Source organism: Gallus gallus, chromosome 28 (assembly GCF_016699485.2).
Source record: "Gallus gallus isolate bGalGal1 chromosome 28, bGalGal1.mat.broiler.GRCg7b, whole genome shotgun sequence".
Taxonomy (NCBI): domain Eukaryota; kingdom Metazoa; phylum Chordata; class Aves; order Galliformes; family Phasianidae; genus Gallus; species Gallus gallus.
In genome coordinates this window covers 3,185,017-3,207,352 of record NC_052559.1, presented here as the reverse complement: position 1 = coordinate 3,207,352, position 22,336 = coordinate 3,185,017, and the positions used below count along the sequence as shown (strand labels likewise).

General features: G+C 62.3%; 3 protein-coding genes across 10 annotated transcripts; 1 reads left to right on the top strand and 2 right to left on the bottom strand.

Annotated features, from left to right (window-relative positions):
* Positions 1 to 218: 218 nt before the first annotated feature.
* Positions 219 to 6,634, bottom strand: MISP (mitotic spindle positioning). The gene is given in 6 exon segments (XM_040653717.2): positions 219 to 745; positions 975 to 1,013; positions 1,126 to 1,316; positions 1,449 to 1,896; positions 1,898 to 3,445; positions 6,477 to 6,634. Coding segments are annotated over 6 exon segments (2,373 nt in total). The 5' UTR covers positions 6,537 to 6,634; the 3' UTR covers positions 219 to 658.
* A 455-nt stretch (positions 6,635 to 7,089) lies between these two features.
* PALM (paralemmin) lies at positions 7,090 to 21,788 on the bottom strand. Of its 7 annotated transcripts, none has more exons than XM_015299886.3 (9): positions 21,644 to 21,788; positions 14,369 to 14,417; positions 13,608 to 13,688; positions 13,370 to 13,500; positions 12,206 to 12,329; positions 12,052 to 12,073; positions 11,640 to 11,702; positions 10,599 to 10,730; positions 7,090 to 9,395 (listed from the first exon to the last, which is right to left on the bottom strand). In XM_015299886.3, exons 1-9 carry the CDS (start codon positions 21,646 to 21,648, stop codon positions 8,842 to 8,844), a joined length of 1,161 nt encoding a protein of 386 aa, XP_015155372.1. In that variant the 5' UTR covers positions 21,649 to 21,788; the 3' UTR covers positions 7,090 to 8,841. The 7 variants fall into 7 exon arrangements, with proteins under 7 accessions (XP_015155372.1, XP_004948887.2, XP_015155373.1 ...); XM_004948830.5 differs by lacking the exon at positions 21,644 to 21,788 and adding an exon at positions 17,525 to 17,835; XM_015299887.4 differs by lacking the exon at positions 10,599 to 10,730.
* Positions 17,234 to 20,230, top strand: LOC101751474 (putative protein TPRXL-like). Of its 2 annotated transcripts, XM_040653716.2 has the most exons (4): positions 17,555 to 17,745; positions 17,928 to 18,083; positions 18,673 to 19,150; positions 19,275 to 20,230. In XM_040653716.2, exons 1-4 carry the CDS (start codon positions 17,555 to 17,557, stop codon positions 19,386 to 19,388), a joined length of 939 nt encoding a protein of 312 aa, XP_040509650.2. In that variant the 3' UTR covers positions 19,389 to 20,230. The 2 variants fall into 2 exon arrangements, 1 of the variants encoding a protein (XP_040509650.2); XR_005842151.2 differs by adding an exon at positions 17,234 to 17,415 and having other exon boundaries at positions 17,580 to 17,745; positions 17,928 to 20,230.
* Positions 21,789 to 22,336: the final 548 nt, after the last annotated feature.

Below are 22,336 nucleotides of genomic sequence, written 5' to 3'. Positions count from 1 at the left end.
TCAAAACCCCCTCCGTTGTCAGTCCTGAGACCGAAAGGGGAAGCAGCAGAGGGGAACTACGCTGCGCCCGTGAGCCAAGTCCAGCAGCACTTCTTTCTGCAAGCTGAAGGGAAGTCCTGCAAAGCTCCTGCCTGACCTGGGGAGCAATGTGGTGCCACATGTGAGCCCCCAGCACTGCTCCAGGCCTGCCAGCTGCCAGACACACAAACTGCACCAAGTGAGAGAGAGCGATGACTTTAATAAATTAGCAATATAAACAGCATTCATATATCATATACCACTGTGCCTCAGCAGATCAATGACTCAATCAGAAGCCTCAATTTCCCCTCGATGCCGCATGTCAGCCCCGGGGCCTTCCTGGGTGCTGCCTGAAAGCCTAAAACCACTCCAAAATAAAACATTTATTTTTATAAGCCAGAAGCACAGCTTGCAATGAGAAGGACCTTCAATCACCGTATGATTTCTCTCCACCCAGCCGTCTCCTTGCAGAAGTAATTAAAACAAAATGATCGGATTCCACCCCCCTCCCCCCCCCCGCCTTTAAATAAAAACAAAGTATTGCTTCACCTCAAAGGGAAAAAGGTGAAAGCAAACGCGGATGTTGAATGGATCGGATCAGCTGTTGGGATCTGCACGGAACCCCCCCCATCCCTCCCCTTCAGTCGCTGTCGGTGCTCAGCTGCCCGCTCTCCCAGCGCTGCCCCATAGCGCTCTGGTGCCGCACCACCCGTGTGCTCTCCACCACCTGCGGAAACAGAACGCTTCTTAATTAAAAAAGCCCTTTATTATCCTTAATTAGTTATTTGAACAGCCGCCCCGCTCGCATCCAACGCTCCCGTTCTATCGCGAAGTCCGCGCTCCGCTGCCCCCCCCCGGCAGCTGCGGGACGAGCAGGGGCGGACTCAACGCGCAGCCCCGCACCCCATCATGCGGGACAGCCCCGCCCGGAGCCCCGAGCACAGCCCGGACCGTACCTCCGTGTTGATTCTGTCAATGGGTTCGATGCCGGCGTACTGAGAAAAGAGAGAAACAAGAGTTCAGTGCATCCTGGGAAAGGGGGAAGCGCATTGCACATCACCAGGGCACTCCCATCTCCCCCTCCACTCCCCCACCCCCTCGCCTCACCTTGCCCTCCTCCTTCGTCCTCCTCCTCCTCTCTTCCGACGGGCTGCACCGCACCGAATCGGGGCCGGAGCTCTCGGAGCAGCTCAGCCGCAGCGGGGTGAAGGATGTCACCAGGCCCAGAACGCCCGGCTTCTGCGGGGTCGAGACCGGCGAGCCGGACACCGAGTAACTGCCGCTGGCACCCGAGGCGGCTGCGGACAGAGAGAGAGAAAGAGACGCTGCGTGCGGATCCCCGCACCCCGACGTGCCGCCCTGGCCCGGCGCGCTCCGGTCTCCAGGCGGACACCCCCGGACACGAGGAGCGGGGTCAGCCCTGCCCTTACCCGAGCTGTGCCTCGAGCGGGAGCTCTCCCTGGAGGTGCCGTCCCCGCCGTCCATCAGCCGCCGCCGCCGCTGCTCCTGCAGCTCCTCCTCGCGCTGCAGATCGCTGCGGATCTCCTCCTCGATCAACGCCGAGCGCTGCGGCCTCCACGTGCGCAGCGTGTACTGCTCGTCCCGGCCGTGCTCCCCGTCGGGGCTCAGCTCCCTCCCCGCCGCGCTCCGCGTGCCCATGCCGTCGGAGACGGAGATGCGGGGCTGCCAGAAGCTGAGGGCGAAGTGCTCCCTGCGCAGGACGGGGCTCGGGGTGGGGCCGGGCAGCCTTCCTCCCGTGGAATCCTCCCTCGCCCTCGTGCCGGCGGAAGCGCGCTCGTACGGCCACAGCTCATCCCGGCCCCGTTGGTGCGGAGGGGTCGCCGTGGGGCTGGAGAGGGCCCTCCCGGTGCGGGTGCCGTCGTTAAGGCCGTCTCCGGGGCTCCGAGGCCGCTCGGCCCGCCCGGCGGTTGGAGGACGGCTGCTGCTCCTCCTGCTCGAACACCCTCCGGAGCTCTCCCAGCTCCTGCGGCGTGCCGCGGTCGTACAGCCCCGGCAGCCTGCCCTGCCTCCGCAGGTCTTCCTCGCGCTTCGTTTCCTTTTCTATTTCCCGCTGGACGTTAAAGGATGCGCGGCCTTTGTCCTTCCCTTTCCTTCCCTGCGCCGGGGCCGTGTGCAGGGACAGCAGCGGTTTGGTCTGGATCTCCACCAGCTCGCTGCTGGATGTGAGCCTCTGCATGCCCCGCTCCTTCCATAAGCTCTCCTCCCTCTCCAGTGCCCGCCGGATCTCCCTCTCGATGGGCGTCTCACCGCTGCCCTCCGCTGAGCCCCCACCATCCTTCACATCCCAGAGGCCGTTGGGGACATCGCTGCCATTGCTCCTGTATCCGGCGCTGTACATCTCCCCCAGCCCCGAGTCCAGGTCGTCCCTGGACGATGCTCTGGCCAGGCCAAGTGCTCTCCCCTTGGGTTGTGACACGTTGGTGTTACCCTTGCCGTGGGCATAGCCCTCCTCCTTCCCTGAGGCCTGGTGCTGCACGCTGTACACCGTGTAGACGCTCTGGTCCATCCCGCCCTGTGTGGGCCCCGTGGTGTCACCATGGCCCCTCTCAGCCCTCGTGACGGTGTCTGAGGAGGAGCCCACAGGAGGGCTGTGCCACTCCTGCCTGGAGGTTTTGACTGTCACCTCTGGCCTTGGGGACGTGGCGTACCCTGGGCTGAACAAAACACCGGGGCTGTTTTTCTCCAGCATAAGGAACTGCTGCCGTGCGGCCGAGAAGTTGATCTGCTCCCTGTCGATGCTCTCTGGGTCCACGGGTGTCACAGCCCGACCCGGGGAGGGTTTATCAAAGTAGATGGCAAAGGCTCCGGGGACGCCATGGCTTTGCCCACCTGTGGTGATGGAGTTCAGCTCATCCATGGAGCTCCACTTCTCAGCCATCGTGGAGCTCTTGCGCACCACCTGGCCCCGGATCACCTCCTTCCTCTTGTCCTCCAGCTCCTTTGCTTTTTGGGGGGAGATGTTTGGAGGTTGCAGCCTATATGGGTCTGGCTCATCATCCTCATACAGCTTGGAGGGTTTCCTCTCGCCCCTGTAAGCCCTGAGGTCATACAGGTTCCCCGACCGCACCACCTCCAGCTGGGACTCCCTGTCCGGGGATGGGTTCCACACATCCTTCCCTCTCTCCAGGAAATACGAGGGTGACTTCAGCCTGGTTTTCTGCTCGTAGCCGTTCTCCTTCTGGCTGCTGTAGTCAAATATGTCGTCGTCTCCATCCATGGATGCGTCTCCTTGGTAGGCATCGCTGTGGTCGCGTGTGTGTGGGAACTGGAAGACCATGTGCCGGGTGACCCTGTCCATCGCCTGGCCGCTGTCAGCATCCAACGCTTTGCTGAGCTCTTCCGGGGGCTGTGTGGGCTCTGCGCTCACCTGGAGGTGTCTGGAGTGCAAAGTGAGATCCTGCTGGCCCTGTGGGTAGGAGAAACATCAGGCGGGGCACAGGGAAGCAGCACAGCTCCCCCTGACCCAGAACATCCTCACCCGCGGCGTCACTCCCGCAGTGACTGAGCAACGCCCATAGGCAGACACCACCACATGAAATAACGATGTCGTAAAGCTCGTTTGCTCCATTGACCCACAAATGGCAGTTCTTGGGCAGCAGCCGTTTGCAAAGGGAGCTGCCGACACCCACACCCCACCCCTAACCCGTGGGCTGCCATGGGTCCCACTGGGTACGTGGCCTCATGGCTGGGATAGGCACTGCCAACACCATGCTGGGAATTTCTTGTCCACTTATAGGAAGGAAACTCCAAATAACTGCGGTTATTGAAACAGTAAAGATAACAGAAATGGTTTCAGGGCTCATAAAAATGGGAGACTTTAACCCGTGTGTCACGCAAAGGAGTAAACACCTGCCCTGACCTTGGCTCTGGTCCTCCTGCCACTAACTGGGCTGGGGCTGGGTGAGAAAGCAGCTGCCAGGGTAGGGTGGCACGGGTGGTTCCCAGCCCTGCAGCACGCAATGCAGCACGCAATGCAACATGCAACGCAACACACAATGCCTGCCCAGCCCTGTGCTGGGGGACACAGAAACCCAGCAGGAGCCGGGCAAGCAGCACCTCCTGCCCTCTGCTCACTGCATGTCTTCGCAATGCAGTGCTGCTGCAGGTGCTGTATTCCACCCCCCTGCCCTGCTGGGGTATTTCTGCCCCTCTCAGGGGGGGGGCAGTGCCTGGGGATGGGCAGCACTGATGCCAATAGGAGCAGTTGGGGCATCAGAGGCGCGGTGCAAACCCGGCTCTGCTGGGAAGGGTCACTCCTGTGCCCCAGCTGAATTCCTGTAACCTCATTAATTCCCTGCCCGTAATTTGTTATTGCTCTTTTACAGCCCGTGGTGAACCAGGTAATGAAAACCCGCTGCCTACCCACACCTTATCACATCAGAAAGGGGCGAAAGTCCTCACTGAGGGTGACACAGTAGCACCCAGCTGGCCTGGCCCTGCTGTGCATCGTGCCACACATCCACACATCCCATGCAAATGGACACTCCTGCTCCCAGCCCTGCTGCTGTGCTGAGACACACAGGAGCAAGCCGGGGCGCTGCAGTCAGCCCTGCACCTGCACCACGCATAGGGTTGGGGTACACACACACCTCCTGTGCCCACCCCGTGTGAGCTGCCCCTGCCCTCAGCCCTCTCTCCTGCCCCGCCGCGCTGCACTTACAGTCCTGGAGCCATTGGTGCGGGGGTCCCATGCCCCAGGGTGGCTGTGTAGGGTGCTCAGCTGGGCTGTGTGCTCTGGGGAGTGGCTCAGTGGTGCGGGTGCTGCATGGCCCTGATAAGCTCAGCCAGCACCAGTGGAGGAATTCCAAGAATTCAGCTGGGCTCATCGCTGGCCCCCCCCACACCACCCACTGCTCTGTGCCAGAGCTCCCACGCCTGCAGAGTCACTTGGACCACAGCACACACCGACAGCTGATGCACCAACACAGCAGCGTGCATTCATGCACCAACCATGCACTGCTGCACCAGTGCTCAAATGCACCATTGCACCAACGCATTGCTGTGTTGATGCTCCTGCACACCTTCCCTTGGGCACCACCTGCCTTCCCGCAGCCACAAGAACCCCAACAGGAGGTTGAGATACAGCTTCTCTTCTCCAGCCCTCCACCCTGGTTTTGTGGTTGGCTCAGCCAACCTGGGGTAAAGCTCGAGCTGCGTCCCTGGGGCAGGGTGGTGGCATGGGGACACAGCTGCTGTGCCACCAGCATCCCGCTGCTCTGAGCCACGCAGGGCTGGAGCTGCAGCAGCCTGACCCCCTGAGCAGCCCACAGGCTGAGCAAACAAGCTGAGGCAGCTCTTACTCTCCTGTTTACACCACGGGGCCTTTCCTGGCTCGGTGCTCGCCATGCCAGTTGCCTGATAACCCCATGTTTGCACAGGCAGGGCCGGGCAGGCGCTGGCACTGGCACTGGCGTGGCAGCCTTGGTGCTCCTGGTCCTGCCATCAGCCCCCCCATCCCTCTTCTTTCCTGGGGGCCACGTGCCCTGCCAGCTGGGAGCCGCCCCGTGTGAGTACAGGAACATGGGGCCATCACATCCAAAGGCCGAGGACAGGATTGCAGTGCAGTGGCTGTGATGATCTCAGCGTGCTGGGGCCCAGCAGAGGCAGCAGCATCACCTGCAGCTCAGTCCTGAGCCCAACACCAGAACCAGCACCCAGCTTCGCACCAAGCATCGTGGCTGACCCCGGGTAGCGCCCACTCCGTGCCCTGCTCTTCTCTTTGGGGCAGGACATCCCCATCCTCATCCTGACTGCCCCAGCCCTGTTCTCACCAAACAGATCCCACCGGTCCCACACAGCCCATCCTGTCCTTCCTGCTGCCCAAGAGGGGCAGCGGTGCCATACCCCACTGGCCCTGGCTGTGGAGCACTGGGAAATCCCATTTAGCCCATCCAGCCCCGTACCGCCCCACAGCTCCCATGGGAGCAGCCCAGCACCCCCTTACCACGCAGACGGTGTTGGTGGCACGGCTACCTGCAGCTCTGTGCTTCCGGGAGAGAAAGCAGTGCCTGTTTTACTGTGGGGCTGAGACAAAGTCCACGCCAGCGGCTGCGGAGCACCACACCCTGCAGTGGGCACAGCCGTGTGTGCACAGCCCTGGGGCAGCTCTGCCAGCTGGGCACAGGTCCCAGGTATGCCCCGGGATCCCAGGCATGACCTGATGCCAGTGCTGCCCCCTGTGTGGAGTGAGATCCACGGGACCCCCACCAGTGCAGAGATGGGCACAGACCTGCAGCCACGCAGTGGTGGTCCCCATAGGCCCATACCCCAGCACTGCCCCCTTGGGATAACAGCTCTCCCACTGCCACATCCCCATCAGCTGTGCACGCAGCATCACACCAGCATCCCTCTCCTCCCAGCATTTCACAGCCCGTCCATCCTCCTCTTCCTCCCCACTCCCCCTGGCAGCTGGCTGGGAACGGAGCGCCCACCCTCACCTGCACCCTGGGCTCCAGAGTGGCACAGAGGACCTGCCATGGTGTGGTGTACTTAAACATCTCCACTCCTCCGTGCTGCTGTGGCTCTGGGAACAGCCACCTCCGTGGCAGTGGCGGGGGATGCAGGGAGTGAAGGCGCCGTGCCCAGCTGGCAGGATGGGAGGGAGCAAGGCGTTGTATCCTGCAGCAGCCCGGCCAACTGCAGCTCTGCCTCCACCCCTAGCAGGCCCAGCCCCAGCACTTTGGGTACACGGGGCACTCGGTGCCAGCATGGGGACCGCTGGGGATGTCCCACAGCCCTGCTCACTGCTCACTCAGCACAGCTTCCCCGTGCCTGCAGTGTGCTGAGCCGAGGGAAGTGCTGCACAGGGGAGTGGGGAGACAGGGCCAGATGTGCTCCAGAGCCTGCTGATGGATTGGGCATCTTCTCCATGGCACTTTGTGGGAACGGGCTGTCCCATCACCCACATTCCCATCCCCATCATCACCAATCCCAGCATCCCCACCCCCATCCCAGCCCCTTCAACCTTCCCCCCACCCCCACCCAGGTGCTGAGCACAGCTGGGGATGCTCCCATCAGTTTGCTTCCCCAGTCAGAGGCAGAGGCAGCGGGTTGGTTATTCACACAGTTTATTTGCTTGGTTCAGGTGTCTTACAAACAACGGGGGAGGGAGGGGGGGGAGGAAGGGAAACTTCAAACGGCTTCATCACAGGTAAAAAGCACGGGAGCGTAGGAAGTGCACTTCAGCTGAGCTGGGGGATGTGGTGTGGGGCTCTGTGGGCCGGGGCTGGGGCATGGCCAGGTCCTCACTGCTGCTGCCCCCCCAGCCCCAGCACTGCAGTTCTGCTCCTGCCCGGGGTCGGTGCTGGGCCCAAAGGTGACCGAGGAGCAGTGGGTGCTGAGGGCAGGAAGGGGCCCTAAGTTGGGGTCAGCACCCAGGGAGGGGGTGGAAGGAGGTGACACGCAGCCCCGCTGGGGGCCTGGATCCCCAGGGATGAGTGGGGCAGATCTCCCCAGCACCCCATGCCTAAGTGCTGGGACTGCCGGGCTGTGTCCCTGCTGGTGGCTCCCATAGTAGGCAGCAGAGTATCTGCTCTTGACCCCATGGGGCTCCACCTCTCCCGGAAGCTTTTGGCCAGAACTCAGGGATGTGGAGACAGCGCAGAGCACAGCCGTGTGCCCTCCAATAGCTGGTGGAGCATGGGATGCAGCAAGCACCTCATCCTAGGGCTGGCAATGGGGCTGTCCTGGGGAGGCTGAGGGCAGCACCCAGGGCTTGGACAGGGCTCAGCACCCACAGGGGCCCCGCACCCTTCCTCCTGTCCCAGCAGGTCACAGTGGGGAGGAAACGCTGGTGCTGGTGGTGAGATCCCCGCTGGCGGCTGGGGCGCAGGGCAGGGAATGGGGCGGCTGCCACGGAGCTGTGACCCCGTCCTTCACTGCACCACCGGCACAGAGAAAGCACCTGGGGGCACCACAAAAGCCCAGAGCGAGCTGGGCTGGGGGTCTGAACAGAGGTGCTGGCAAAATGGGCTCTGCAAAGCTGCCAGCGCCAGGGCAGCTCCAGCCGTGGCAGGAGGGCACGCGGTGCTGAGCCACGTCCCACTGCTGCCGAGTGCTGCGGGCAGATTCCAGCTCCATCCCACCCCTGTGGGCTGGGATCTGCAGCTGCTCCTCCTCTCGTTGCCAACCCTGCGCCCCCGGGTGGGCAGTGGGCACCCAGACACAGCTGAGCATCCAACACCAGGATGGAGGACCGGCCGTGGAGCGGCGGCAGTGGCGACATTGGTTCCTGGTGGTGGATGTGTGAACAGAGCGGGGATCTTCAAGAGGGCACAGCTGGATCCAGGCTGATGCCAGCGCCGGGGGAGCCGTGCCCGGTCCTTGACCCAGCATCACAGCGCAGACAACGGCTGGAATGGAGCTGGGCTGAAGAAATGGGTGCCAGAGGTGAAGAGATGAAAGCTGCCACGCAGGGCTGGGTGGGCGCGGGTCCTCCTGGCTGCCGCCGTCTTCCGATGGTGGATGGGAAATCATTGGAGGAAGAAGGGAGGGAACCCTCCCAGGCGTCCCAGCAGGAGAGCACCGGGGTGGGCAGGGCTGTGGGGAGGGGGCAACGGGGTGTGGGGTGGAGGGGGAGGGGGGTCTCTAATAAATATCACACGCAGCACTGGAGGGGTGTGCACGGAGTGGGTGTCGGGCAGGCGGGGCGGTGCCGTGGCCTCGGTAAGCTGCCGTTTGGTGAACGCTTTCCAAACACCGCGTTGGATTTCCCCAGTTCTTATGAAAAACAAGAAGGGCGCCGTGTCCGGTCCGTAACCCTGCGTCCTGCGGGGGGGTGGGCTGGGGGGGCTCGGCGGGGGTTCACATCACCGTGCAGCATTTGCAGCGCTGCTTCTTCGCGTCCATGTCTGGCTCAGCCTCCTTGGCTTCCGTGGCGTTGGTGCCCGGTTTCTGCCCGCCCGGCACTTCGTCCCCCTGCAGCGGGGCGGCCGCCGGCTCCAGCGCGGTGCCGTTGGGCGGTGCGTGGTCCTTGCCCTCCGGCTCTGCCTTGCTCTCGGCGTCCTCGATCACCACCAGCTCGGCTTTGATGGTACCCTCCAGCCCCAGCACCTTCTTGGTCTCGTTCTCATCCTCCACGTTCTGGTAGCCCATGAAGATCATGGTGACCGGCTGCTCCCGGCTCGGCTCCGCGCCCTCCGTGGAGTTTTCCCTCGGCTTCGCCTGCAGCCCCGTGATCTCCCTTCGTGGCGTTGCCTTCTGGCTGGACGTGGCACTGCCCGGAGCGTCCCCACTCGCCGTGGCCTCACCCAGGGTCACCTCATCCGCCTTGTGCAGGAGCTCATCCACCTCGGAGGAGCTGAGCGGCTGCGCCCCGTTCTGCAGAGCTCCATCCTCGGCACTCACCGCGTGCACCACTGCGGGGACAAGAGAAGGATGGTGAGGGGGGGGGATAGCAGGAGGGGGCTTGAGGCTTGCCTCCTCCACCCCCCCCCCCTGCCCTACACCCCAGCACTGCCCGATGGGCTGCTCCCAGCCCTCAGTACCTGCGGAGCTTCAAACCCCAGTGCTGTAAGGGCTGTGGCAGCGCTCTGCAGCACATCACCACCGCCACCGCCAACCCCAGCTGAGCACCTGGCTGCAGTGCATCCCAGTGCCCATGGGGGGGACACAGTTCTGCCCGGCTGGGTGCTCACAGCGCTGCGGGGTCACGGTGAGGGATATACTCAGCCCATCACGTTTTCCACTTGACCTGGAGCATCGTGTGATGAGCAGTGCAATATCTGCAGAACCCACTCTCTGGAGCAGTAGATAACCGGGAGGGTCTGGCACAGCTGGGGCTGCCCTCTGAAGCTGCTCAATGCTGAGTTGATCCCTGGGATCGGGGGGTGCTGGGCCCCCCAGGCAGTGCAGGATCTCACTGTGCTGATACAGGTGATGAAGGTGATGAAGGTGACGGAGGTCCCTCCCTCCCCACGGAGGGCACTGCGGAGGACTGGCTGTGGTGCTCTGCCACTCGCTTGGGGATGCACTCAGTCCATGGATCCCAGGCTTTGCACAGCACCTGGACACGTTCCTCAGCTCTGTGGTCGGTCCTCACTGCTGACACAGCTGTCCCTTGGTTCCTCCAGCCCTATCTGAGCGGGTTCCCCAGAGCAGGCACTGCTCCCTAAAGCTGTGCTTTCTCCCCTAAAGCTGCATTTTCTCCTCACCCTGAGGACAGGTCCCCTGCTGCCAACCTGGGTGCTGTGGGGCCATGGGGTGCCCTAACAGCTGAGCCCTGTCCCCTTCCCGAGACAGAGGTGCCCACGACAGCAGGATAACAGTGCTGATGCCCCTTCCCTCGCTGCTGGAATGCACTCCTGGGCCTTCAGATGCGATGGATCCTCTGCTCTCCAGCAGCGCAGCCTGATGTGCTGCCCCGGGATGGTGCACACCATCGGATGGCTCCATGCCACGTAGGATGGGGTGAAGGACGTTGCCCTACGGAGCCAGTAAGGACAGCAAGAGCTGCTCCAGCCCTTCCTCACCCTGCTGCCCATTGGGATGCTCGGCAGCTGGTCCCTCATCCCCTTCCCTCTGCTCCTGACGCCTGCTGGAGGTGCAGGACGGGGCCGTACCTTTTAGCTCATCCTCGTATACTTTGATCCCTTGCACACAGTGGTTCTGGGGGAGAAGCGTGGTGCTGGACAGGACCTTGGTCTCCCCAGTCACTCTGTCCTTCTCCACCGTGATCTCCACTGAGTACATGGCTGGGACACAAAGAGCACAGTGAGCATTACAGCCCCAGAGCTCCCGAGCAGCAGCGGGTGGGCGCAGCGGTGCGGTGCAGTGCTCAGCGGCGGTAGCAAGGCAGCAGGCTGCAGCGAGGAGGAGTGAAGGCAGAGGCGGGTGTGACATCCCAGGTATGGCCCTTCTATGGGGACCCACGAGGCCGTCGCCATCCTGGCGCTGCTGGCATCCCCTTACCTCCACAGGTGCTGCGTACCCCAGGCTGGCACCCACCTGTGTGTCCCAGGGGGGCATTAAGGCAGGTGGCCACCATGTCCGTCTGTCTGTCCGGCCTGAGCGTGGAGCCAGGCTCGTGCTGGTGGGATGCAGCATTGAGGTGTGAGCACTGGGCTTCATGGGACGGCCGTTCCTGGGCATCACTCCTTCAGCTCCCTGCCTGTCCCCACTGTCACCTCGTCCCGGTGATGCTTTGCTCCAAAGATCCAAAGCTGAATTATTTCTCGTCTGAGCCATCGACAGACCTGAGCAAACCTCTCCAGGAGCAGAGCTGCCTGCAGCCCTGTGGTCCCAACTGCTCCCATTGCCAAGCTCAGGCAGCCACCCCCCAGCCGTGGCCCCACATCGCTCTGCTCCCTCGCACCAAGAAGCAGCAAACAGAGCAGGAGGAAAGGATTAAACCAGAGCAGAGACATGAAACAGAGGGAGAAGAGTGGGGACCCCAAATAGCGAACCAGCCGCAGGCTTCCAGCGAAAATGAACCATCTGATGGCAAATAAATGACATTCTCTGCCCCAGGCTCGGAAACTCATCGAGCGGTGGGGATCGTTGGTGGCAGAACTGCAGGGTGGGCTGTGCATGGAAGGCAGAGAGCTGAGAGGTGCTGCAGGGAGGGAGGAGGGAGCGGTCCTCACGTGGAAGTGGGCACGTACCTGCCTTCATCATGTCAGTGCCTTGCACCGCCTTCATGGGGCTGCTGGAGACCTTCTTCTCAGCTGGGAACGGAGAGGAGAAGTGGCAGCCTTAGCTGAAGTGATGCCCAGCTATCCGTGTGCTCCGTGTACCCTGGGATGGGCACTGGGGTGGATGGGGCCTCTTCCATGGCTACCGCCTGGATGGGGTCCCCCAGCCATAGGACATCACGGGGGGATGGGGATGTTGGGATGGGGATGCGGGGATGGGGACAGGGATGGGTTGAGATGGGGACATTGGGATGAGGATGTGGGGATGAGGCCGCCCTGTTCCCCTGCCCAGTCCTGCCGGTGCCCACTCCCAGCCCAGCACAAGGGTCCTGCTGCCCCGGGAGGGGGAACCACCAGCAATTCAGCATCCAGGGTCACCTACCTATGGCTGTGCCCAGGGGACTCTGCAAAACAGAAGAGAGATGACACGAGCTGTGGGATGCACCACGCATCCACTGCTCTGCGCACCCAACCCCAACCCCTGCCCTGCTTCGTCCCCTCCCATCCAGATCCTGCAGGGGAGCAGCTGTGCCCACCTTCTGCACGCTGGGGATGTTCTCTTTCTTCTCTTCCTTCGCTGGTGCCGCCGCCTCAGCCAGGTTCTCCTTGGTGGATGTAGCAGAGCTGCTGTTCTCCAGTGACTCCAACTCCCTCTCCAGCCTGGGGGAGAACCAGAGCCATGAGGCTGTGCTGGGATCACAGCAGACCTGCAGGGCTCAGCTGCAGTCCCCAGCCCTGGGGTCGTGTTACTGACGGCCAGAGCAGCTCAGGACATGCAGAGTCTTGGAACAGCTCAGCACAGTGCTGGCAGGACGAGGATTCCGGCTCCATCTCCCACCCTGGGCTCTGACCCTCATGGGAGGACTCATCCCTCTCACCAACCTGTGCCAAAACAACCAGACCTTCTGCCACCTCGAAAACAAAACCAAACCCAGCCAAGCGTCCATCCTGCTGTGACAGTGTGAACACAAACCCTCCATCTGCTTCAGCCCTGCAAGCGTGGTCATGCAGGAGCTCCACAAGGAGACCAGTCCTGCCCAGCTCCAAACTGGGGACCAGAATCAGTGCTGGCAGTGACTGTAGGGAAGGCACAGGATAACCCCCTGCCCCATCAGGCTCTCTGCTTTCTCTCTCCACGTCCCTGTTTCCATGTAGGCAATGCATGCCCCATGTAGGCAATACAGCAGCAGCCCTTCAGCTGGACGTGTCCCCACTACAGCCTTCAGCATCTCTTTCCAGGGGAAAAAGGGTGCGCTTGTTGGAACAGCTCTGGACCCGACCTGCCTCTGTAGGACCTGATTTTGTTGCGGTCAATCCCACGCAGTGACAAAGCCCAACCCATCACACGCAGTGCCAACAACTGGTGCCATGGAGTAGTGTTACTTCACCCGGGTTTTGTGCCCGGATTCATCAACCCTGTGCAAATTTCCCATCAAAAACAGAGTCCATTCCTGGCCACAGCCAAGAGCCATGCAGCCCCAATGGCCCTGGGTTACGGTGGGGACCCTGCAGCTCTGCGTCCATGTGAATCAGTGCACCTCTGTCCCCGCTGTCCCCTCCCTTTGCTTCACATCTCCCCGCAAAACGCTCTTTCCTCTCTGAGCCCACAGGAATGCACTGCACCATTACACCGACACAAAGGCCCCTTGGTGCCTGAGGCAGCCCTGCAGCGCTGCTGGGCACTGCGGAGCCTGTTTTACCTCTGGATGGTTTCCTCCAGCTCCTTGGTCTTCACCTCGTCCTCCTGCATCTGCTTCTTCATCGCCTCATCCTCCTCAGAGGCAGAGGATGGGGCCCCCTCCAGCAGCCATCTCTCCCGCAGCGCCTTGGACTGGGGGAGCACAGAGGGTCACAGTCTCACCTCCCTCCTGCTTGGGGGTCCCGACGCATCCCCGGAACACCCCGGGATCCCCCGGAGGGGGGGGGGGTCGTCCTCACCTTGAGATGCTGCAGCTGCCGCCGGTCGTCCTCCAGCTGCCTCCTCTTGTTCTCAATCTCTGTCTGACGTTTTCGCTTCTCCTGGATGGACACAGAGCTGGGATCAGCCCGGGGTTGGGGCAGCACCGGGAACTGCCGGGGGGGAACCTCCATCCCAGCACCTCTGGGAGCAGAGAGGGTGCAGAGCATGGACTGTTCCCTGCCTCTAAATGTCACCTTCCCTCAGGCTGGCCCTGCTAAGCGTGAGCCGGGCAGGGAGGGGAATCCAGCCCTAGGCAGTCCCTTCCCCGGCCCCCCCTCTGCTGCACGTCCTGGGTTCGGTCCAGATTGCTTTAGCAGAGTCTGTCCCAGTCCAGGGAAGCGTCACCCGCTCTTTTTCTCCTCTGGCCCAGAACAATTTGCCCTTTGTGAGGCACAGATCGGCCGATAGCGCGCGGGGCTGGGAGCTGGCAGCAGGGGAGCTGCTATGGGGCAGCAGGGGAGCTGCTATGGGGCAGCAGGGAGCTGCTGCAGAGCACCCATCCCCTGCGGGGCTGCATCATGCACGGCGCTCAGCCCTTGGGAGAGAGCAGGGGGGACCCCCACGCTCATTTCCTTCTCGCTCAGGGCTCATTAAGGCACAGCTTCGTTAATTAACCCGGCTGCCAGTTGTGCCCCTGGTCCCCAGGCGCAGGACCAAGGCCTGGAGGAGCTGCCATTGGGCTGAGGGCATCGCAGGCGTCGCTGTGTTGGTGCCACCCTGTCACTAAGAGGGGACTCACCGCGATGGCCTGCAGCCTCTCCTGCTGAAGCGTGTTGGCCTCCACAGCCCTGCAAGAGAGCAGAGAGAAGCCGTGAAGAGCAGTCGCCCGCACAGAGAGATGTGGGGAGTGCAGCCGTGTGAATGGGGACATTGTGGAGCCAGACAGCGCGCACAGACAAAGGCCGGGCTCTTCCTTTCTGCTTCCTCCGCTTCCCTCTGCTGCATTGAAGCCGAGCGCTGCCCCAACACATCTCCTCCTGGCACCCCCATCCTCTTTGTGCTCCTCTTTTCTCCCCGGCCCAAGCAATACTGACAGCCGTGCGGAGGGGGGACGGCCAGGACAGAAGGGTTGGAGAGGAGCACTTCTGGCTGCCTCCACTATTCTGGCTCACACTTTCCATTTCAAACCCGTTCTTTGGCTGCTGACACCTTTCCTGCGTGGTGACCTTTCCAGGCTGTGCGCACAGACGTTTGCACAGACAGATGCACAGATCACACACTCACGGCCCAGCTGTGCAGCCCAGCACCAGGTGCAGCTGCAGGCACCTGCCCGGGGACCTGGGGGAGGCTGTGGTGGGAGGGGAGCAGGCTGGCCGCGTGCCAGGCGACGCTAACGAAGCAATTAGCTGCGGTGGTAATTGGGGCAGGAGGCTCAGAGGTGCTGTAAGGCGATGGCTGGTTGCCATTCATTTCCCAGAGCCTGGGAAGGGGCAGGTGCATGGAATGGGGCTCTGGGGCCCCTGAGCACATGGAGTGTGGGCAGCGACAGTGGCAGAGGCCACACAACCCAGCAAGGAGCTCCAACCCCAACCACTGAAGCTGCTCCAGCAGATGATGATGAGCAGAAGGAGGTGGCAGGGAGGGCTCTGTGCTTTAATTTCCAGCAGCAGCGGATCCATTTTCGCACCTCCAAGGAGTTTCTGCCCTGGCTGAGATCATTGGAGCCGGGTGACCGAGGCTGGGAGGACAGCAGGACACGTTGCCTGCAGGTCCTGTCCTGCACACACACCCAGCTGGGCCCAAGGGCTTTGCAATGCTCAATGAAAGGCAGAGCAGACAACCCTGCCCTGCAGCGGCTGCAGCTCAGGGCTGCCGGCTTTGGTGGCCTGAGGCATTCCCAGTTCAACTGGGGCAAAGTGGGGACAGGGAGGGAGGGCAGTGCTGAGTCCACAGCACACAGCAGGGAAAGGCATTGGTGAGGAGCCGATGCCAGCAGCTCAGGCTGTGAGCTCAGAGGGGACCAGCAAAGCGCCCAGAGCTCAGGGCCAGGGTGCAGCTGGGGGGCACGAGCCCCTCCCCACACCCCATGGTAACCATCAGTGCATCCCTCTCCAACCCCCGTCGGGTGGTGCCGTGTTGAGGCTGTTTCCCTCCTTCCCACCCCAAGCAAAACATTCTCACGGCATGCAAACGATTGCCACTTTCCAGAAAGCCCCACAAAAACAAAAACCAAAACAACAGGGATGTTTCCTGATGGAAAAGTGGGAAGTGTGACGCCCCACGGTGACCTCCACCCACCACCACCACCTCTGTGCTCATGGCTCAGCTCCAGCCCGGCGCTGGGGCTGCCCGTGTGTGCTGTGCACGCAGAGCTCTTGGCAGAGAACGGAACTGAGGGCAAACAAATATGATGGGAAAGCAGTTATGTGGGGGGAGTTTGAGGTGACGCTGTGATGCTTTGAGCGCATGCGCCATCAGCAGCCCCTGTTTGTCAGCCCCATCCCCATGCTGTGCCCACTGGAACCCCATCTGGCCCACCGTGAGCCCCATCCGTGCTCCCTTTGCTGCTCCTCAGCCGGGCTCCTCACTCTGCCCTGCATGTGCACCCACAGCAAGCCATCAGCACCACAGCATTGGTTTCAAACTGCAAAACTTGGAGATGGAGCTGTGACAAACTGATGGCAAAACAAGACGCCCTGAGCAGGGAGATGTCAGGGCTGTGGAGCAGGCGGGCTAACAGCAGCTATCCCCAGGCCCTGTAACACCCCCGTCACGGCCCTAACCCTGCCACAGGCAGCAGCCCAGGAGGTGAGACATTCCCCTTCCCTCTCCAAGAGTGAGATCCAGGACTTCAAGTAACCCCTGGGCTCAGGCAGCTGGGATGGCTCCATGCAGACACTGCGCACAGAGGTTGCAGGGAGGAACCCTCTGGCTCCCCATCACCCTTCCCCACACCGGGGGGGCTGTAGGACCACTCTGGCAGCAGCCCATGGCCTCAGGGTGCCCCATTGCAGGGCATCCATCTGCTCCAGGGCCAGGGGTGCCCTCTGAGCCCAGCTCTCCACAGCTCAGACTCGGAGGGCTTTGGAATGAAGCCTCTTTCTCTCCTGGATCTCGCACTGTTCAACCGATCCAAGCTTTTTCTGCGTTCCTGAAACGTTCTGTTCTGCTTTTCTTCCTCCATCCTCTTTATTTTCCATTATTTGCTAAAGTTTCTGCATTCCCGGGGTGAAAGCCAGAAATCTTCCTGGCCCAGGGAAAGACACAAAACAGACTGGATGCCCCTCGCTGCACCATAATGGCCCCAGACCCAACCCGGGGCACCGCTCCATCACCCCAATACCCCGACAGACAGAGAAGGGGCAGAGCCTGAGCCTGGTGCCCCCATGTCCCTGTACATGGGGATGGGGTGAAGAGATGGGAGGATGAAAGGGGTCCTCCAGCCGTCATGCTCCAATGGGATCCCTCTGCTGGGGGCTGATCAGAGCCTCAGGACGGGATTTGGAGTGGGAACCCACACTCGGGTTAAGCCCGAGCAGTTCGGAGTGGCCGCACCTCCTCCGTTCCCCTCCCGCAGCTCACGGCCGGGCCGGCGGATGCACGGAGCCGGGAGGCGGCTGCCCTGGCAACGGCACCATGGCAACAGCGCCATGGCAACAGCGCCATGGCAACGCGGGCGAGACGGCACCCGGCCGGGGGATGCGCGATGTGCCGCGCTCCGCTCCGACCGCCAGGACCTCGGGACGGGGCCGGGCCGGGATTCGGCACCTGTAAGGCTCCCGGGAAGCCGCAGCCACGCCGGTGTGAGCTGCACGTTATGCCGAGATACTACGGAGGGGTGGAAAGGTGACCCCAGCGGCACCGGGCGCACGGTTACCGTCCTCCTCGTGCATCACAAAGGCAGAAAAGACACCAAAAGAGACCCCTCCCTCCCCCCCCCTCCCCTTAATTTCACCGGGTCTCGTGAGCTCCTGCAAAGAGATTCATGCTTTTCTGCCCGGTGCATGCAGGTCTCAGCTCCATCGATCCCAGGGCAGCTCCTCAAGCTGTTGATGCACTGTGCGGCTGTGGCACGAGAGGTGAGGCCGATGGGATGGAGGTGGCACTGAGGGACCGTGCCCCAGGAACTCACACCTGCAGCAGCAGCAGCCCTCAGATGGAGCTGCACACCCACATGTGAGCACACGCGCACCCCATGCACGCCCCCTGCTCCCTCCCTGGGCTCTCCAGCTCTTTCCAGCCCTGCTGATGCCGCTGTTTCCTCCCATCACAAGGGAAGCCCATGACCTTTTGTCTCCTCCCCGCCTGACATGAAACAATAATGTTTATTTGCCTTCCCCTGTTTTTTTTCCCATTAGCTCATCCAAATGTGTGAAGAGCCGTTTCAAGCTGCTCCTCCGCCCCCCGACCTCTGCTCCATTCCCACCAGCTCAGCTCCGAGACAGAAAAGAAGGAAGGGAGAGGGCTCATCCCAAACCAAACTCCATCCTGCAGCCCTGGGAGGGTGGGCCCCGGTACAACTGGTGGCAGCACGGATGGCAATAGAGGGAGCAGCACTGATTTACACCGCTGTTCCTGGGCCAACAGCCGGACCGCAGGGAAACTGGGTCCAAAGCTGCAGGGAAACTGCAACCCCTGCCCTGATGTGCTGCTGCTCACAGCGGGGTGCAGAGCAGAGGGACAGCCCAAGTCTGGCAATGAATGGCGGTAAAGGCAAATCCCTCCCAGCAGGCTCAGGGGAGGAATGGATAAAGCTTTGCTTGGGAGCAAGCAGCAGAAAGGGGAGGCCAGGTCCCCCCAGCTGCTTGCTTTGAGCCACGCCGGCTCTGCTGCCTGCACAGCCCCATCCCGAGTGGCTGCTTTGGGAGGAGATGAGGTGGGAGGAGGAGATGGCAGCCCCAGGCTCCCGAAAAATGCAGGCTGCATTAGAACAAGCAGAGCTGCCTGATTGATTCTTCAGGCTGAGACGTGGGTTGGAAGTGCCAGGAGAAAATGGATCCTCTGAATATTTGATGAACAGAGGCTCAAGGAGGGAGTTTGATTGGAAAATTACAGATCTTTCAAACAATGGTTCAAGTGCCCTCCAAACGCTTGGGTTTCCAGCTCCCTTCCAGTTAGAGGAGCAAGGCTCCACGAGGAAACACCCACACGATTTATGAATGAAGCAGAGCTCCCCACACCTGGCAGCACTCAGCCCACTGAGGCCGGCAGCCCAGCAGCTCCAGCACCAGCCCAGGGACGTGGAATTCAGGTCCTGCCATCACTGGGGTCACCACGGCTGCATCACAGTCCTACAAGGCACCCACACTGCCATCAACACCAGGGCACACAAGGCTCTATGGAGTACATGGGGACGTGGCTCACATGCAGAGTCCTGCTTGGGCACCCAGCCCAGAGCTCTGCTCCTGTCCCCAGCCTCCATCCAGCTCCTCTGCACCAGGAAGCACCTGCCAGAGCACAGCCAGCGTTGCTCCCCGCCCCGACAGCAGCTCCAGGGCTGCTGAGGACTCATCCTCATCCCCTGAGACTGACTCCTGTCTGGGGCCCCAGGGGCTTGCTGCCTCACAGACGGGTGCAAGCAGTAAGTACAGACTCAGCTCAGGCTTCCTGAATCCGCCTCTGCTTCCAGCCCTGAGCTTTCCGCCCTCCATCAGACCCCATCCCCTTTGCACGTCCCTTCCCTCCCTTCCCTTTCCCTTGCACAGGGGCAAGTGGCTATTTCTGGCCAGGAACAAGGAATGCCAGCAGCAGTTTCCCAAGGAAGCCCACTCTTGCTTCAGTTCCTTCCCCACCTTGTGCACTCCTGGGCTGAACCCTGAGCCCCTGCTCCCCAGGTGCCATTGTGTGGCTGTCTGCAGCCAGGCTTTATGACTTCCTCCAGGACATTGGGAACAGTGCTTCACTGGGTTTTGCACCTCAATAGAAGTACATGGAGGGGAGTGTAGGACCCCGAGTCCCACCCCAAAAGGAGGGCCCCAAGTTACCCTATGGGCACAAATATCCCTTCTTCCCCTCTGCGAGGCTCCTGTTCAGAGCTGGAGTGATGGAGAGCAGCCGGCTCCAGAGGAGAGCAGAAACAGCAAGGTGCAAAGATATCAGAAGGAATTATCAGCAGCCAGAAGTGGAGATGCTAAACCTCCAGCTACCCAACAGCATCACTAGCAGGAGGAACAGAGGTCAGAAGAGCAGCCTTGATGGGACCAGCAGAGCCTTCTGTAAGATCCTAGAGCTTTTAGCCAAACCTCCTTTGGCAGCAGAAGCTCGTGGTGTCCAGCACCCTCCTCCAGCTGCTGCCAAAGCCAAGGGAAAGCAAGAGCCAACCCCAGGAGCACCCATCCCCGCACCCATCAGCAACTGCAGAGCCAGGCCTATGTCTGGGGAGCGTTTGGCCATGGGCCCCTGCTGATCCCAGGACTTTCCTAAGCCCCCATCCCAATGACAAGGGTGTGAGTTTTGCAGAGCACACCTGACCCTTGGCGAAACCCCGTGCAGGAGCACCGGGGCTGCAGGTCTGTCTGTGCACCCAGGGAAAACACGTCTGCATTTCAACCACCACCGACTTTTGCACGCATATTCCAGCCCAAAATCTCAAGATTCGTCTCCATAAGAGCCAAAACCTGAATGACCAGAAGAGGCTGCCCCAAAGCTGCCCAAACAGAAACTGTGCATGCTCTGGTTCTGCTTTGCTGCTCAGCCCCACACTCTCACCTCCAGGGCATGTTTCCCTAGCAGGGTCTGCAGCCACGAGAAGGAACGATTTGGTATTTCCAGCACACAAACCAAAACCCCAACACAGCCCTGAAGGACTCCTTGTCCCCTGCTGACAACCAGCAGTCCACCCCACAACCTCCAGTGATAGAGGGGCTCAGAGTTGTCACCTATGCTGTCACCTGGCTGGCAGCTGACCCCCTCCCCATATCCACCCCAGGTCTGCCATCCCCCCCAGGCTGTTATTGGTGCCTCTCAGCACAGCGAACCAGGGCCCAGCCCTGACAGGAGGAAACAAGCACCCCAAGCCCTCCAGCACCCCTACGGGGCTCCCCCAAACTGGGGGTAAACAGCAGATGGCCTGGGCCTGTTGAGTACCCAGTGCTTCGTTAGCAGGCAGCTGGTTAATCAGCGCAGGGCGAGGTGCCCATAAGGAGCAGACGGTCACTGACCCCTGGGTTGGGCTGGATGGGTTCCCCCGGGAAGACCTCAGTGCCAAACCCAGGAGATGCTGGAGGGGAGCAAAGGGAAGCAAAGGGAAGGGAACGGTAGGGCTGCAGAGCCCCGTCCTCAGCTCCGATCCTGCCTGCAGGTTCCAACCGACCAGGGCAGGGCCCCACCGCGGCACACAAAGAAGGTCAGGGCGCTGGAGCATTCCAAGGCTCCCGAGGGTCTCTCCCCAGCAAGATGAGGGTTGCAGCCCCCGCTCCAAGCCGGGTCCTTCGGCACCGCGTGCAGAGGGAGGGGTCCGCGGGCTCCCAGCCACCCACTCTCCCCCAGCTACACGCAGCAGCAGCAACAACAGGTTCAAAACAGAAAAATAAACGCCCTTCCCACCCCATCCCCCCCATCCCCCCCCCCCCCCTCCACCGCCTCCCGCACCGCTGTCGGCAGACGCTCGAGCCCCGCAGCTCTCGTACCCGCTCGGGGCCTCCATCCACGCACCACGGGTGGTCGCTTCGGCGCCCCGCAGTAGGGCAGGAACCGAGGGGGGCTGGGGGGGGAGGGGGGGCAGCTCTCTCTGAGCTCTATGGGGGTCTGAGCCGTCGCCATCGGGGGTTCTGCAGCCCCTCGGTGGGGGTCCCGAGCCCGCTGTGCGGGGACGCGCCGCGATTCAGGGCCCCGACCCGCAGCACGGGGGGATGCGAGCCGCACGAGTGGGGTGCGGGGTCCCCGCGCCGAGGGGCGATGCGAACTGATGCGAGCGACTTCTCGACCCCCCGTCAACGGGTCCCCGCAGCCCCACCGTGGGGGGTCCCGAACCCCGGCACCGGGGGGCCGCCCCCGCCTCGGCACTGCGGTGCGCAGCACGGGGAGCCCCGCGGCCCGGTGCGGGGGTCCCGCGGGGAACGGCTCCGATACTCACTCCATTTTCCAGTCGTGTTCCGCTGGGTCGCGCCGGGCGAGGCGTGGCGGAGCGTGGCCGGCAGCCGCCGGCGTCCCGGCACTCAGGGCCCGGCGGGCGGCGGCATCCCCGGCGGGGCTGCGGGATGCGCAGGGATGTCGGGGCCGCGCCGGTGCTCCCGCCTCCCGCACAGCTCCGTCTGCCGGGCGCGGTCCGCCACTGCCACCGCCCCTCACCCGGCCTCGGGGCGCGGCGCTCCCCGCCCGCCGCTCCGCTCTGCCGCCGCGCCCGGGCGGCCCCGAGGCTGCTTAAAGGAGTGCGGGGGTCCCGAGCGGGGGGAGCGCAATGGAGGGGCCGCGGTTGCTGCCCGAACCCCCCCCCCCCTCCCGGGGATGGAGGGGGGGGCAGGAGGGATGCCGAAGGCTTTGCTCCCGACACCCGCACCCCGCAGCCCTGAGGGTGCCGACGGCACTCCCCCCCAGCAGGGGGATGCCCGGCCTATCTGCCCCCACTGTCGGCTCCTCCATTTCCCCATGACGGTTGCATTGGGTAAACTCTGGCAAACTGACACAGGAAGCCCAGGACAAGTCACAAACCACGGCGGCATTAAGAAATCTGCCCACCGCTGCCATGAGAGCTCCTTAAATCCCGAAGCAAGCCCAGCTCTGCAGCAGGGGCACCCCGGCTCTCCGACCCCCATCCCTTCAAGCCTCT